The 12875-nt window shown below is 49.3% G+C and overlaps 2 protein-coding genes and 1 long non-coding RNA gene across 3 annotated transcripts in view; 2 read left to right on the plus strand and 1 right to left on the minus strand.

The window, feature by feature from the left end:
- Window positions 1-202: 202 nt before the first annotated feature.
- Window positions 203-3720, plus strand: LOC115936865 (uncharacterized). The gene is made up of 2 exons (XR_014138808.1): window positions 203-2737; window positions 2950-3720. It is a non-coding gene; the product is annotated as an uncharacterized LOC115936865 (long non-coding RNA).
- FZD4 (frizzled class receptor 4) lies at window positions 1343-10463 on the minus strand. Its single transcript, XM_006746969.3, has 2 exons — window positions 9854-10463; window positions 1343-7731 (listed from the first exon to the last, which is right to left on the minus strand). Exons 1-2 carry the CDS (start codon window positions 10136-10138, stop codon window positions 6403-6405), a joined length of 1614 nt encoding a protein of 537 aa, XP_006747032.1. The 5' UTR covers window positions 10139-10463; the 3' UTR covers window positions 1343-6402.
- Window positions 10464-10624: 161 nt separating this feature from the next.
- Window positions 10625-12875, plus strand: part of LOC115936867 (uncharacterized) — a 39081-nt gene continuing 36830 nt past the window's right edge. Inside the window, exon 1 of the mRNA XM_031017778.2 lies at window positions 10625-10755. The gene's annotated coding sequence lies outside the window, so the exon portion shown is untranslated. The remainder of the gene's footprint in view (window positions 10756-12875) is intronic.

The following is a 12875-nucleotide window of genomic DNA, read 5'->3' on the forward strand; positions in this document are numbered from 1 at the left end:
CTCATTTTAACCCGATTACATCTGCAAAGACCCTATTTCCAAATAAGTCCATATTCACAGGTACAAGGGGATAGGACTTCAACATGTCTTTTGGGCGAATGCACACACTCACCACACTGTGTGTAAGACAACAACAAAAATCCATGGGCCAGGCGTGAGAAGACCAGGATGTCCATCCAACCTGTTACCTCCCTGGGTGAGTCCCTTGCCCGAAGTTTCAGTTCTTCCTTAAACAAGACAATGCCTGCCCTGCTTACTTTAAAGATGCCATGAGAATAAGATGAAATCATGTAAGTATAAAAGTATTTTCATATGGAAAGTGTTCGTACAAGTGCAATTATGAATTCATTCCAGATTGTGTTGACTTTTCCTTAACTTCATAACTACCTAATGAGTAGGTTGTGAAATGAGAAACACAGCCTGTCTTCCAGGGAAGAGAATTTAAATTACATACCTCCCTTCATTTATGGTTTCAGATACAAGTACAATAGCAATCTGCAGTGAAGGAGAATAGTATTACAGATCCTTCTTCCCTGGACTTTTTCCTTACACCAAACAGGGTGGTATTCAGGTGAAACCAGGGTGTGGAAAGTAATTTAAAGGCAAACAAAGAGGGCTGATGTTCTCTTCTGGGCCACAGCAGACATCTCCAATGGCGTGGTTCCCCTTTCATCTGTGTCTGTGTGTCCTTATTATTTGCTTTCAGGACAGTGTCCTAATAATGGCTTTAAATTTGCTTTGTCTGATGACTTCTGGTTATGGAGACATAGACCACCCAATTTATAAAATTAACGAAAGAAGTCGTCATCCTGGTTGACTGATACAACATACTCCCATGTCTATTATACAAAAATGACCACTGGGTAGCCAGGAAAAAAAATTTAATGAAAATGTTAAAAAAAAAAAAAAATTCCCCTCGCCCCTTTTAAAGACCCCTGAAGCTCTAGTGGTGATAGGAAAAACTTTTTCAAGCCACCAGATTAAGTCAAAGGTGCTTGGAAAGAATATTAAAAATGGCCACCCATAGTGGAAATGCCAAAAAGAGGTGTCATGGATGACAGCTTGGGAACTATGGTTACCTCCAAAGCATCATGTGACCATTAGAGTGATACTGATGACCACAGTAGTGATAAATTCTATTGACCTTGGACCTCAGGGGTTTGCTGACCCAGGAGAAATCCCAGAGGGGAAAAATAGCACCAGCAAAAAAGAAACAAAGAGGCTCTCAGAAAGAGGCTCCCAATCTGCCCTGCAGACCAAATTCTCGATTTCTCACTGCTGGGAATGTGTGCTTCCTGGGAACTATGATATTCCTCCAGGAACACGCCACATCTCAGACCAGTTAATAAACAAAACTTTATTTTCCTTTAATACAAAAATTAAATAGCAAAGTTGGTTTTTTTTGTACAGTGATAAATTAGAAATTTACAGTACAGACATCAATGCAGACACACGTTGTACATCCTTAAAAGCAGGGTCCACTTCCTTTGACGTTCAGCAATTCATCAGGGCACGTGTAGCAGGGCTTTGCCTGGTACCTGTATGTCGAACATCTGAAAGCCCCCAGGGTTGGCCTCAAGGTGGCTGGAGCTGCAGGGCAGCGCGGGGGCCCAAGGACAGGCCACAGGGCACCAGCCTGCCTGCTGCACAAGCAGGCCGAGGCCCAGTTCGTCTTGTCACACGTCACACTTGATAGTTATTCCACCCTTCCTGCAAAGAGCTCAAGGGGCCTTCATCCTCAGACCTTCGAAAGTCTCACAACATCCCCGTGAGGTAGGAAAAAATTCTGAACCACCTAGATGCCCCACTGGAGAGAGAGCGAGAGAGCAGCCTCCCTCTCCCAAAGTGCACAACCAAGTTGGGGCCCGAGCCCATGAGCAGGACACGGAGAGGAGCACATCCTGGGGGAGAAATGGACCAGCCTTCGGAGAGCAGAACTGCTCCCACCCCTCTTCTCAGAAGCCCTTCTGAGATGACAGTGATCAGATCCTGAATATTGCAGGGGATCAGGGGCCATCAAAGCCTAGAGGACATGGCTCACAGAGGACCCCAAACAGGCCCTCTCCAAACTGCCTGGGCAAATACGGGGAATTCGCTGGTGCAAAGAAGGGAAATAGGTAAATCAGAAACAGGAACAAGCTGCTACAGGGCAAATGGGCCGCCCGAAGGGAAGCAGCCTGTTGGGGAGGGTCAGGGTTCACTTCCCTCTTGGTGAGAGCCAGGGTGCCGTGACCGCACAGCGCATGGCAAGCCGCAGCAGCAGAGAGCCCTGAGCAGGCCACAGGGAAACAAAATCCATTATTTAAGGCTCCGGTATCTGATCCTCGGTAGGAGCAAAATGCTCTTCTAGGAGATTCCAAGATCTATGACCTAGGCCCAGAGGAAAAATGATAACCTGGGTCCTTCGCCAGGCATTATACAAACCCAGAGGAGGACTCTGAACCCAAATACAATAAAAGAATACCAGGAACCATTAGAGTCCAGTGACTGGACATAATTGGCTGGAAAGGCAACTCCCTCCAATCTCTCCCATCACAGAATGAAATTCAGGACGTAGGGGGGCTCCTTCCAAAGTCTGTGCCCTGTGGCTCTCCCCATGGACTGCTGCTAGGGCCACCTCCCCAGAAGCCACAGACTGCACCAGCCTGGTGACATCCCTGTAAACTGAGTCTGCGCGCCAGGGCTGAAGCTGTCGAGCTCCTCCGTGTCCTCGGGTCCTGACTTGGTTGCTAACACAGTAAGCCCTGAATTCAGTGACCGGGAGGCTTGGGGGTGGGGGGGCAGAGAAGACAAGAGCTCAGGGTGCTGGTAAAGTCACAATTCAGAACCTCAACACAGAAGTGTCCCTGATTCTGGGTTTCAGGGTGCAGGTGAGGGAGTGACTGGGGAGGGGAAAGTCGGGGAGCATCTCAGGGAAATAAACAGTGTCACCCCCTTCTCTGGTTTCAGGACCCGGAGCAAGCTGCCAGCTCAGAAGCCGTCTCAGAGATTAGGAAATGGGAGGAAAAAGGATATGAATCAACCAAGTAGCTCAACCAGATGGTTCTGGCCAGTTCCACCCTACCTCATGTTCCTCTGCCCTGAATGGTGGCCTTTACAAAGGAAGAGAAAGAGGGGTTTGCCAGAGCAGAGGGTGGACAGGGGTTCCCTTAGGGCCCGCTGAATAAAATCTCCAGAGGCCAAGGCATTTTGTGGGAAGCTCCAATCATCCCTACTTATTCTAGATTTCAAGAAAAACCCCAGCCCTAACCTTTTCCCTTGCAAGATGCCCTCAAATTCCCCTGTGCAAGTCACATGGAACACCCCAAGCCCTGCACGGCCTGTCCCCACAGCCACATGAGGTGTGGGAGCTCACATCCTTTCAGCCAGTGTTCGTAGTTTTCCTCGGTGATCTCCACAGAGGTGGTCATGAAACAGGGCTGAGGCCTTCTGTCAAAACCCCTGTGACTGACTAGCAGGGAATCGTGGGGAGGGCTGAGAGAGACAGTAAAGGCAGAAAGACCCAGGAAGCGGTTTATGGGACGGGAGACAGTAAAATGGATGAACATTCAGAGGCCCGTCCTCCTTCCCCAAAACCAACAGCAAAATTCAGCAGACCCAGGAGCACCCTCAGTTCAGGTGATCGAGAAGAACTGAGCTTTGTACTCCTCGACGTCCCCTGAGGTGCCTAACACAGGGCTTTACACAGAGTGGACACTCAATAAATGTGCTAATAATTGACTTTTTTTTTTTTAAACAAATAGCAACTTAAGAGGTGATGGAGTCGTGTCAAGGTAACTGGTAACTGACCTCAGCCACAAAGCTCTTTTCCTGAAACCGTAAACACTCTCCATTGTCTGGAATGTGAAAGGAAAGGCCCACAGCCCTGATAGCTAGGGCTACTAATCCAGGCTGCACCGATGGCCACTTCTGATCAAATATACTTTCCCCTGGGAAGGCCAGAGATTTGCAGAAGGGACATGCTATAAACCCAGAGAGCTGTCAGGGCACTAGCTCCAGAACGTGGGTGTAGAGGTTCACCTAAGTACTCTTATTATTATTTCATTATTCACAAATATTGAGCACCTACTCCGTGCCTGTGACAAAGCCCTACAGTCGCACAGCAAGGCCAGTGCCCCACTGTACCGTCCTTCCCTTTCCTGGGCCAGAGTCTCAGCACAACTCCCAAGACACTGAGTGGAGCGTGAGTAAGGGCAGGCTCTGCCCCTGGGTGCATGCTCCAGGGCCCTGGCCAGCTCTGGGAACTGTCTGCAAGCAGCACAGGGAGTTCACATTTTGTATTTCAGAGGAGACGTAGTCTCAGATGGAGTTCAACTGGTCCTTCTGGGGATCATTTCTCATGCTCCTGGAACCCTGACCCAGAGTCCAGCCAAGGTACTTGGGCTCGGCTCACACACACACCAGGGACCACCCGTGCCCAGTTAGCATCTGTCCTCAAAGCCCCGAGACTTTCCCTCCCAAAAGACACAACAGACCTTATATGCATCTTCACCTCAGACGGCTCAGGAGCCCCCAAAAACAAAGAAGAAAGGAAAGTGTCAAACCACGGACATAAAACTCAAAAAAGACAGAAAAGGACACGTGTATTTCCAGAATCTGACCACCTATTCGGGAATTTGAGTCCCTGGAAATGTTTTTCCACAAAGAAAGGCGATAAAAGAGTTTTCCTACCTGTTTTTAAAAGGGGAGTGGGGTGGGGCATGAATAAATAAATGAGTCATTGCAAAGTAGCTGCTGAAGCAAAGATAGGTATGAGCTACAAGGAGAGCAACCTGTGACATTGTCGACAATTTGTCCCAGAGGAGCTGGTGATTAGAAGGCCTAAGGCAGGTTGAGAGAGTCCAGTTACAATTTTAAAAGAATTGCAACTTTTTGAGAGGCTGCTAGGGGGGTACCCCATTGTGAGGAACATAAAGCATAAATTTTAAAAGCTCTGGATACCCCTGCAAAAGGCAATTAAGACCTGTGCTGTTAAGAGTTTGCAGTTCATTTCATATGGTCTACACTTTATTCCCTACTAACCAATCAAGCTCCTGGCTGGAATTCTGGAGATTCATTAAGCACCATATAAATACTCCAGGCCACACTGCCTCCAATGAAATCTTATAAGGAGCCTTTGCCAATTACTAGGAAACAATTATGCACCAAGTAGTTGGATTAGCTGTCCTTAGTTTTCTCTACAAAACAGAAAAGTCTTCATTGTGGGTAGTAGACTAGACTGATAACATTCTTATGCTAAAGGAAAGAAAGGCACTATCATTCTGAGAATGCAAGCTGACCATAGTTTTAAAGTCAGTTGAGTATACTATTATGTCATGGTGCAAGAATGTGCTTTTAATTGTAATTGACACACACAAATTACACAGCTAATCTGTGTGAACGCAAAGTTGCCAAGAAACTTAACATTTTAGCTCTTCCAGACTGGCGTCTGCATAGATGCAATCACACAAAGTAAAATATATTAAGTCCCCATTGCTCAATGCAATAGGTCTCCGGGTCGGTAAGGTAAGTCAACTTGATAAATCTCATTTTCCTCTGAATTAAATGATTGTCAGAAAGTGAATCACCCTTACTTTCCCCCTCATTAGGCATGCTGCGGTGCAAAAAAAAATCCTATAAAAATACCTCTTTTGAGTCATTAATGTAAAATGAAGAAAACAGCAGCAGCCCAGAACAGGGATGTTGAAATTTAAGAGGAAGAGAGAGAAGAAAAATCCACTGGACACCTTATGTGTGTTTGTACGGTACTTTTGTTTTTCCAAACAGTTCTGTCTTAGGACAAAGGCACTGAAAGATTCTGACACCACCTCTTGGGAGAGCAATCCACAAAGTTCTAAACAGCAGACTGCGCACCACAGAAAATGTTTATGTTAGATCAGCCCAACTATAAAACTCTTGTAACACTTGTCTGAACCCCGTCTCTCCAGTGTTTATAGATTGCTTTGCTATCTGAAAGACCCAGTTAGTATTTAAGATTTTAAGGGTTAAAAAAGTTAATCTTTCTCCCTGCGAGTTACCTACTCACAGCTCAGATCTCACTCTGCAGGGAAAAGCAGCTTCGCCCTGGACCCTCCTGGAATCTAGGCAGGACCTCCACGCTCCAAGCTGCGAACTGCTAAAGTGATCAATGTTTTGATTTTTCACAGCTTTGAAAGCCTCTAACTGGCTTTTCCATTTTGGATCATTCCAAAGTCTGCAGCAAAATCCTTTTATGACGCTGGGGAGTGGGGGGGGCGGGGGGCAGGTGGTGGTGGCTTACAGGGGTCACTTAAGTGTTGCCAGTCTGCTCAAACTGAGATTCACTGCAGGAAACTTTTAGTCGCACTTGCACCAAAATGCTAGCATTCCCCCCCGCCCGCCCCAATGCCTTCAAAATTTGGAAAGCGTGGAGCCCAGTTTGCCTTATACCACAGTTTCGTTGCCTTTCCCAGGCTTCACCCAACCATTCCCCCGCTTTTCTCTCTTTACCTTCCCAGAATTCACCAATCTGTTAGAACACTTCTGCCAGGTGTGCAGAGTTTTGGCAGACCAAATCCACATGCCTGAAGTGATGCCCACCAGCAAAGACATAAAAATTTTCAACATTTCCACTGCCATATTGGAGTCATCTGCAGAATACCGGAAGAGCGCCCAGTTGGAGATTTCATAGAAATAACAGGCAATCACACAGGTGGCAGGCACCGTGTACAGGACTGAGAAGACCCCAATCTTGACCATCAGCCTTTCCAACTTGTCCGTCTTTGTCCCATCCTTTTGCAGATTGGACCGAATTTTGAACAAGGCCACTAAACCGGCCGCGATGAACAGAGTCCCGATCACCAAGTAAGTGAAGAGGGGAGCCACCACAAAGCCTGTGAGGGCATCAAGGTTTTGATTCCCGACGTAGCACAGGCCCGTCAGTTCATCCGCATCCACCAGTCTCATAATCAAGATGACAATGGTTTTCACAGCAGGAATGGCCCAGGCGGCAATGTGGAAATAAGAGCTGTGCATCTCAATGGCCTCATGACCCCATTTGAGTCCCGCTGCCAAAAACCAAGTGAGTGTCAGAATAACCCACCAGATGGAGCTGGCCATTCCAAAAAAGTACATCAGCAAGAAAATGATTGCACATCCTGTGTTCTTAAGTCCTTCTTGGATGAGAACAGGTTCTGCTGCCTCTTCAAAATCGCAGGATATCCTTTCCCGGCCCACGGTCAGCCTGACAATATAAGCAATGCTATAAATATTATAGCACATACTGAGAAATATGATGGGGCGCTCAGGGTAGGAAAACCTGGAGGAATCGATCAGGAAGGTGAGCACCGTGAAGGCGGTGGAGATGAAGCACAGACTGGCCCACACGGCCATCCAGATGTCCGTGAACTCTTTGGCCGAGCGGCTATACAAGCCAGCATCATAGCCACACTTGAGAACACAGTTCAGGCTCCTTTTCACCCAGATGTACTGATCCGAGTTGGTGCCTACGGAGTGGCACTCTTCCCCAGGCTGCATGGGGGTTTTGTGAGGTAATGGCACCTCCTCATCACCTGGCCCTTCCATGCACATGTGGTTGTGGTCATTCTGGGGTGGGAATTTGCTGCAGTTCAGGCTCTCTGGCCAGGCAAACCCAAATTCCTTCAGGACGGGTTCACAGCGCCTCTTGACTGAAAGACACATGCCGCCGCATGGGCCGATGGGGATGTTGATCTTCTCTGTGCACATTGGCACATAAACCGAACAAAGGAAGAACTGGAAAAGTAATGAAATGAACAAAGAAAACAATGACTTGGAAGTCTGACCAAATGCTTGCATGAAGCGGAGTTGAATGCTTCCAGGCAAAGTACATACCGACTTTTAACCAGCTATAGGGACTCTGACTGCTTACTCCGACCTCAGACTAGGGTGCCTAAAAAATCCGTTGCTTGGACACTTTGCTTCTTTGGGTTCTAACAATCCTTTCCCGCAGAACATAAATAAATAAATATATTAAAAGGACCTAAAGGATTACATAATCCCTTTTTTGCATAATGCTTAAGAAAATAAACCTTAAGACTTGACTTTGCGTCTCCCTCTTTGAAAGAGCTGAACAGACTAATTGAATGACTGAGTCATTCCAGTGATGGGGTGATTTATTTTTGTCCTCATTTCTTTATCACCATAAAAATAAATGTTAAAAAAAATGTAGGTCCAGCTTTTCTCCTATTAATATTCTCTCTTTTCTCTACTTTACTTTATCCCCTAAATTTTTTTTAATCAGTCCCATACTGAAACAAAATGTCCTAATTGAGACACTAGTAGACCCAAGGATGGGATGCAGGTTGAGGTCTCTGGTCACCAGGGCTTTGTTTGGCCAGGTTTCCTCAATGAATAATAATGAAGCACAATAGGAAAATATAAATGTGAAGTCCCTGGAACTGCAGTACCAGCAGGGGAGAGTCCAGTTGCTGTCCTCAATTCTTCCAGCATTGATAAACAGTCGGCTTGCCTCCTTACAGATGTTGTCTATGAAGTCTAGAGTTACAAGTAACTATTTTCCAGCATGTAAAGGGATCCAGTCCTGTCCTTCAAAACAGCTTGGCTGCTTCCCCAGGATACATGTAATTAAAAATATATATCCCTGCAAAAGCTGTTTCTCCAACAAAATTGCCACTGATGTCAGGATATGTGCTGTTTCCAAACTGAGAGCTAGAGGATCATTTCTTAAGCTTTTATAACCTAGTTCTGAAGTTCTGAAAACTCCGAAGGGACATTTCAGCATTTCAGCAGCAACAGGTCTAATCCCAACCATCTTTCTGAAACCACAGTCCAACTTTTAAAATGACCTATGTAAAAACACGCACCTACTAAGTAAGCTGCCTGCCTGTTTCTTATCTCTCAGAAGTTACAACCAGAACCACGGATTTCTGAAGCTTTCAGCCTGGACAACTACCCTCTATTTTTTTTCCCAAGTTCTCTCCTGTCTAAATTTCTAAAACTCACTCATCACCTCACTAACCAAAACACAACCAGTGCTAACCCTTTTTTAAAAATCTCTTTCAGTTCCTTTTTTAAAAAGTGAATTGGTTGTTGGTTTTGTAAGATTATAATCACCCTGTATATGCAAATTATTTCTTCACCTATTGTAGGCTGAGCATTTTCTCTATCATTACAGAAGCTTTAAAATTTTTAACGACTGAAAAAAAAATCTTCTAATATACAAAAATACCTTCCTGGAGCTTGACCACACACTATCACCTTTTCCCCAAGCTGTGTTTTCTCCCCACCAAATCCTAAATCTGCCCTCAACCCTGAGGATCCAAAATGATCTCAAGCCACCCAACCATTCCTTCCTGCATGACCTCTAAAGTCATGCAGGACGACGCGAGGAGGGGCCACTCCGCAGAAAACGAAGCAGTGGGGTTTCATTTAATAACACACCCCCAAAATATGGGGGAGAAAGGAGGTCGGAAAGGGAGGAGAAGTTCCCGGCTCCTTATCTCTCCTTCCAAGTCTTAGTTGCAGCTGGCTGCCCTGCTGCGGACTCGCCCACCGAGCAGCGGCGGCCAGAATCCTTGGCAAAGATAACCCTCAGCTCCACTGGGGTTAGGGGCTTGGCCAGACAAGGGTGAGCAGGGGAGAAAAACGGAAGGGCGGGGTGTAAGAGTGGGTTCTTTCGCAGGCCAGACGACTTACACAACGTTTTGGCTTCCAGTCCCTGAGAAGGGACAGAAAAGTGGGGGTGGGGGTGGAAATCACTTTTCCAGGATAGTTTTACCCTTCAGCCTTGGAAGGGGGCAGGGGGCTTGGCTTGGCAAGGGCTTCATGGAGTTAGTCTGGGGCGTCCCCGCCCAAGGGGTCCCGTCCCGCGAGGGGTGGGGGTGGGGGCGCCCACCTGCAGCTGGCTGGAGCAGCCGTACTGGATGAGCGGCGTGAAAGTTGTCAGCTGCAGCTCGGCGTCTGTCTGCAGCTCGTGCCCCACCAGGTTGGGCATCTTGGTCACGTTGTAGCCCAGGTTCTGGCACATGGAGATGCGGATGGGGTCGCAGCGCCGCTCCTCCTCGTCCCCGAAGCCCCGCGCTGGCTCCAGGAGCAGCAGCAACGGCAGCAGCAGCCGCAGACTGAGATCGACGCCCCCGGGCGCCCCCAGGACGCTCGGCACTGCGCCCCGCCAGGCCATGGCCAGAGCCGGGGGCAGCGGCGGCGGGGGGGCGTCCAGAAGACACCCCCAGTTTGCACCGGGGCGCCGGCTGCCCGCGCTGCTCCCAACTCCCGGGAAGGGAGTGTGATAGGGCGCCAAGGGCGAAGAAGGGGCAGCGGCCGGGTCTCTGGCAGCTGCGCGCGACTGTGTGGGATATTAGACGCCCGTGGCCGGGGCCGAAGGACAGGCTGCGAGGGGCATGGCTACAGGCGGCGAGCCCCCAAACCGGCGCCTGGCCCGTCCGCTCTGCCTCTCGGCAAAACCCGCCAGCACCCAGCGCCGCGCCGCTCTCACCGCCCGAGCCCTCCGCGGCGCTAGAGGTTCGCTGGGCGGTGGCGGGGCGGGACGGACAGCGCGCCTCTCCAATGGCCGGGCGCCGTGGGCAGCGAGGGGCGGGGCCGCTCTGCCGCTGGAAGGGTCAGGCCCCCGCCCGCCCGCCAGCCCCCCTGCCCCGCCCCTCCCTCTCTCCCTCCCGGAGCGCCCCGCCCGGCTTCCCGGCTCTCACTTTCCTCCCACCCGGTTCGCGGCGCTCGGGAGCCAGGCGGGGATGGAGCCGAGTTGCTCCCGCCGGACCAGCCTGCCCCCTCCTCTTCCAGGTGAGAAATGCTCCCAGATCAGTCGACTCCCTTTCATTCCACTCTTCCTGTCACCTCGGCCCGTGGCTACCTACCTATCAGGCAGAGAAACGTACACAAAGAACACGGGCTTTAGATTTGCAAAGACTGTGGCTTTAAATCCTGGCTGTGTGACCTTGAGCAAATTGCTCAACCTCTCGGCGTCAGTTTCCTCATCCGTAAAGAGACTTGGGAGGATTAGACGTAATGCGTGAAACGCTTAGCCCGGTGCCTGGTACAACGCAAGCTCGCAGCTATTTTCACTGCTAACTTGCTTGGGTTGGAGCCGGGCCGCGTCTCCCCGCCCCCAGACTCGGTCCGACCTGCGCCCGGGAGCTGCCTGTCTCCAGCCGCTAGTGGGGGAGGCGCCCCGGAGCAGCCGACCAGCCGACTGTCTCGCGCTCCGATTTCCTCACCGTATGAAATGAAATTCCACAGGGGGATTCAAAAGGAAATGAGACCGGGACGCTCCGTGCTTCTCGGCCCGCCGCCCTTCCTGTGTCGAGGACACGGTTTCTAAATAAGGTTGGGAGGGTGAGAGGGCGGGAGGGGAGAGGCTTGACCTGTGCACAGGAGGCGATGAAGGCGCACAACCACCGAGGGTACTCTCCCCCAGCCTCCCGGGCATCCCTCCCCTGCAGCCTGCATCTCTTAACTTATTCAGCTGCTGCGAAGGGCCCTGGAGGTCTCGGGATCACGCGACCGCTGTTTTGATCCAGTTCCCCGCCCCCGCCCCTCCCATTCCCAGCCCTCCCCCTCCCCACTGCCCACCCCTCGGGTGGAGGTTTGTGCTAGTTCACCCTTTCCCTTTCCAGTCAGACCAGTGAAACACTCAGCAGGTGGATTTCTAAGCCATTTACTTACTGCTTGACTGTGGTGAAGCTTCTGTGCCTCTCTGAGCTTCAAATGGGCCATCTGTAAAATAAGGAAATTCATGTCTACCCCACACAGTTGTTCTAAGAGTTAAATGAGAGAATGCCCCTAAATCATTTAGCACAGTGTCTGGCACATACAAAGTAAGTGCCAAATAACTTGGTTTTTGTCGTTGTGAGGTGACCTCCTACTTTCCAGCCAGGTCCCAAAGACATCTCCTTGCAGCCCAGGTCTGAAGATCTGGATAAAGAACTTTCTACTCTCTTCTTGAGATCTTTTTGACCAACACTTGCCAAGGTTTTCCTGGGCCTTGGTGACAGGGACCAGGTTTGTATGCATGTTTGTGTCCTCTGTTTCAGCCAAGTCTGGCAGATGGCAGAGGCTGGATACAAGTTGGAAGGATATCTGTTCCACTCCTGTGGTGCTCCTATTTTGCCTTATAGCTTCAGTTTTCATATACTGGCAACTAGACTTGGCTGAGGGCAAGAATGGAATCAACTTGTTTTGGTTTTTGGCTCTGTACCTAGAACTGTGTTGGGCACATAAAAGCTGCTTTGTCTCCCACCATCATCACAACCTCCCAGAAAAGGAGACTCTATTAGCCTCTTAAAGAGGTGACGAAACTGAGGCTAGAACCGAAGTAATAGTTAGAAAATGGAAGACCTTTCCTAAAAAAAAGAAAATGGAAGACCAACCAAACCAGGGCCCAAGGGGGCCCCTCAAAGATGGGAGGCAGGGTTTTTTCCCTAGAAATATTCCCAGCTGGAAGTCTACATACTCAGGAGTAGGGTTGACTCTTCCGTTTGACTGTGCTGAGTAATGCAGGAGACCATAGGCCCACAGAGATGAATAAATGATGAGATGAATGAATCCAATGAATAGATGATCCCCACCCTCTAGGAACTCACAGGAGGAGACAAAGAAGGAACAGACAACTCTAACTCAGTGTGGTAAGTACATAGAGAGAGAATTGTAGGTAAATTGAGGGTGGAGGTAGCTGAGGTTACAGAGCTGTGCAGGGGCAGATGGCCTGCAGGATTCTGAGCTACTCAACAAAGCAGAGTTAGTGTGCAATGGGCACTTCTCCTGACGCATTTGCAGGAAGGGGAGGAAGGCTTGCCATGTACTGACGGTACATGTGCATGGTTTATTGAAGGATGAACTCCGCGAGGTCAAGGAGCAGCACAGGGCCTGGCACAAAGAGGCTACACCATCAGTGTTGAGGGAAG

The sequence above is a fragment of the Leptonychotes weddellii genome, chromosome 11, assembly GCF_054177405.1.
Source record: "Leptonychotes weddellii isolate Sample4059 chromosome 11, ASM5417740v2, whole genome shotgun sequence".
Lineage (NCBI taxonomy): Eukaryota > Metazoa > Chordata > Mammalia > Carnivora > Phocidae > Leptonychotes > Leptonychotes weddellii.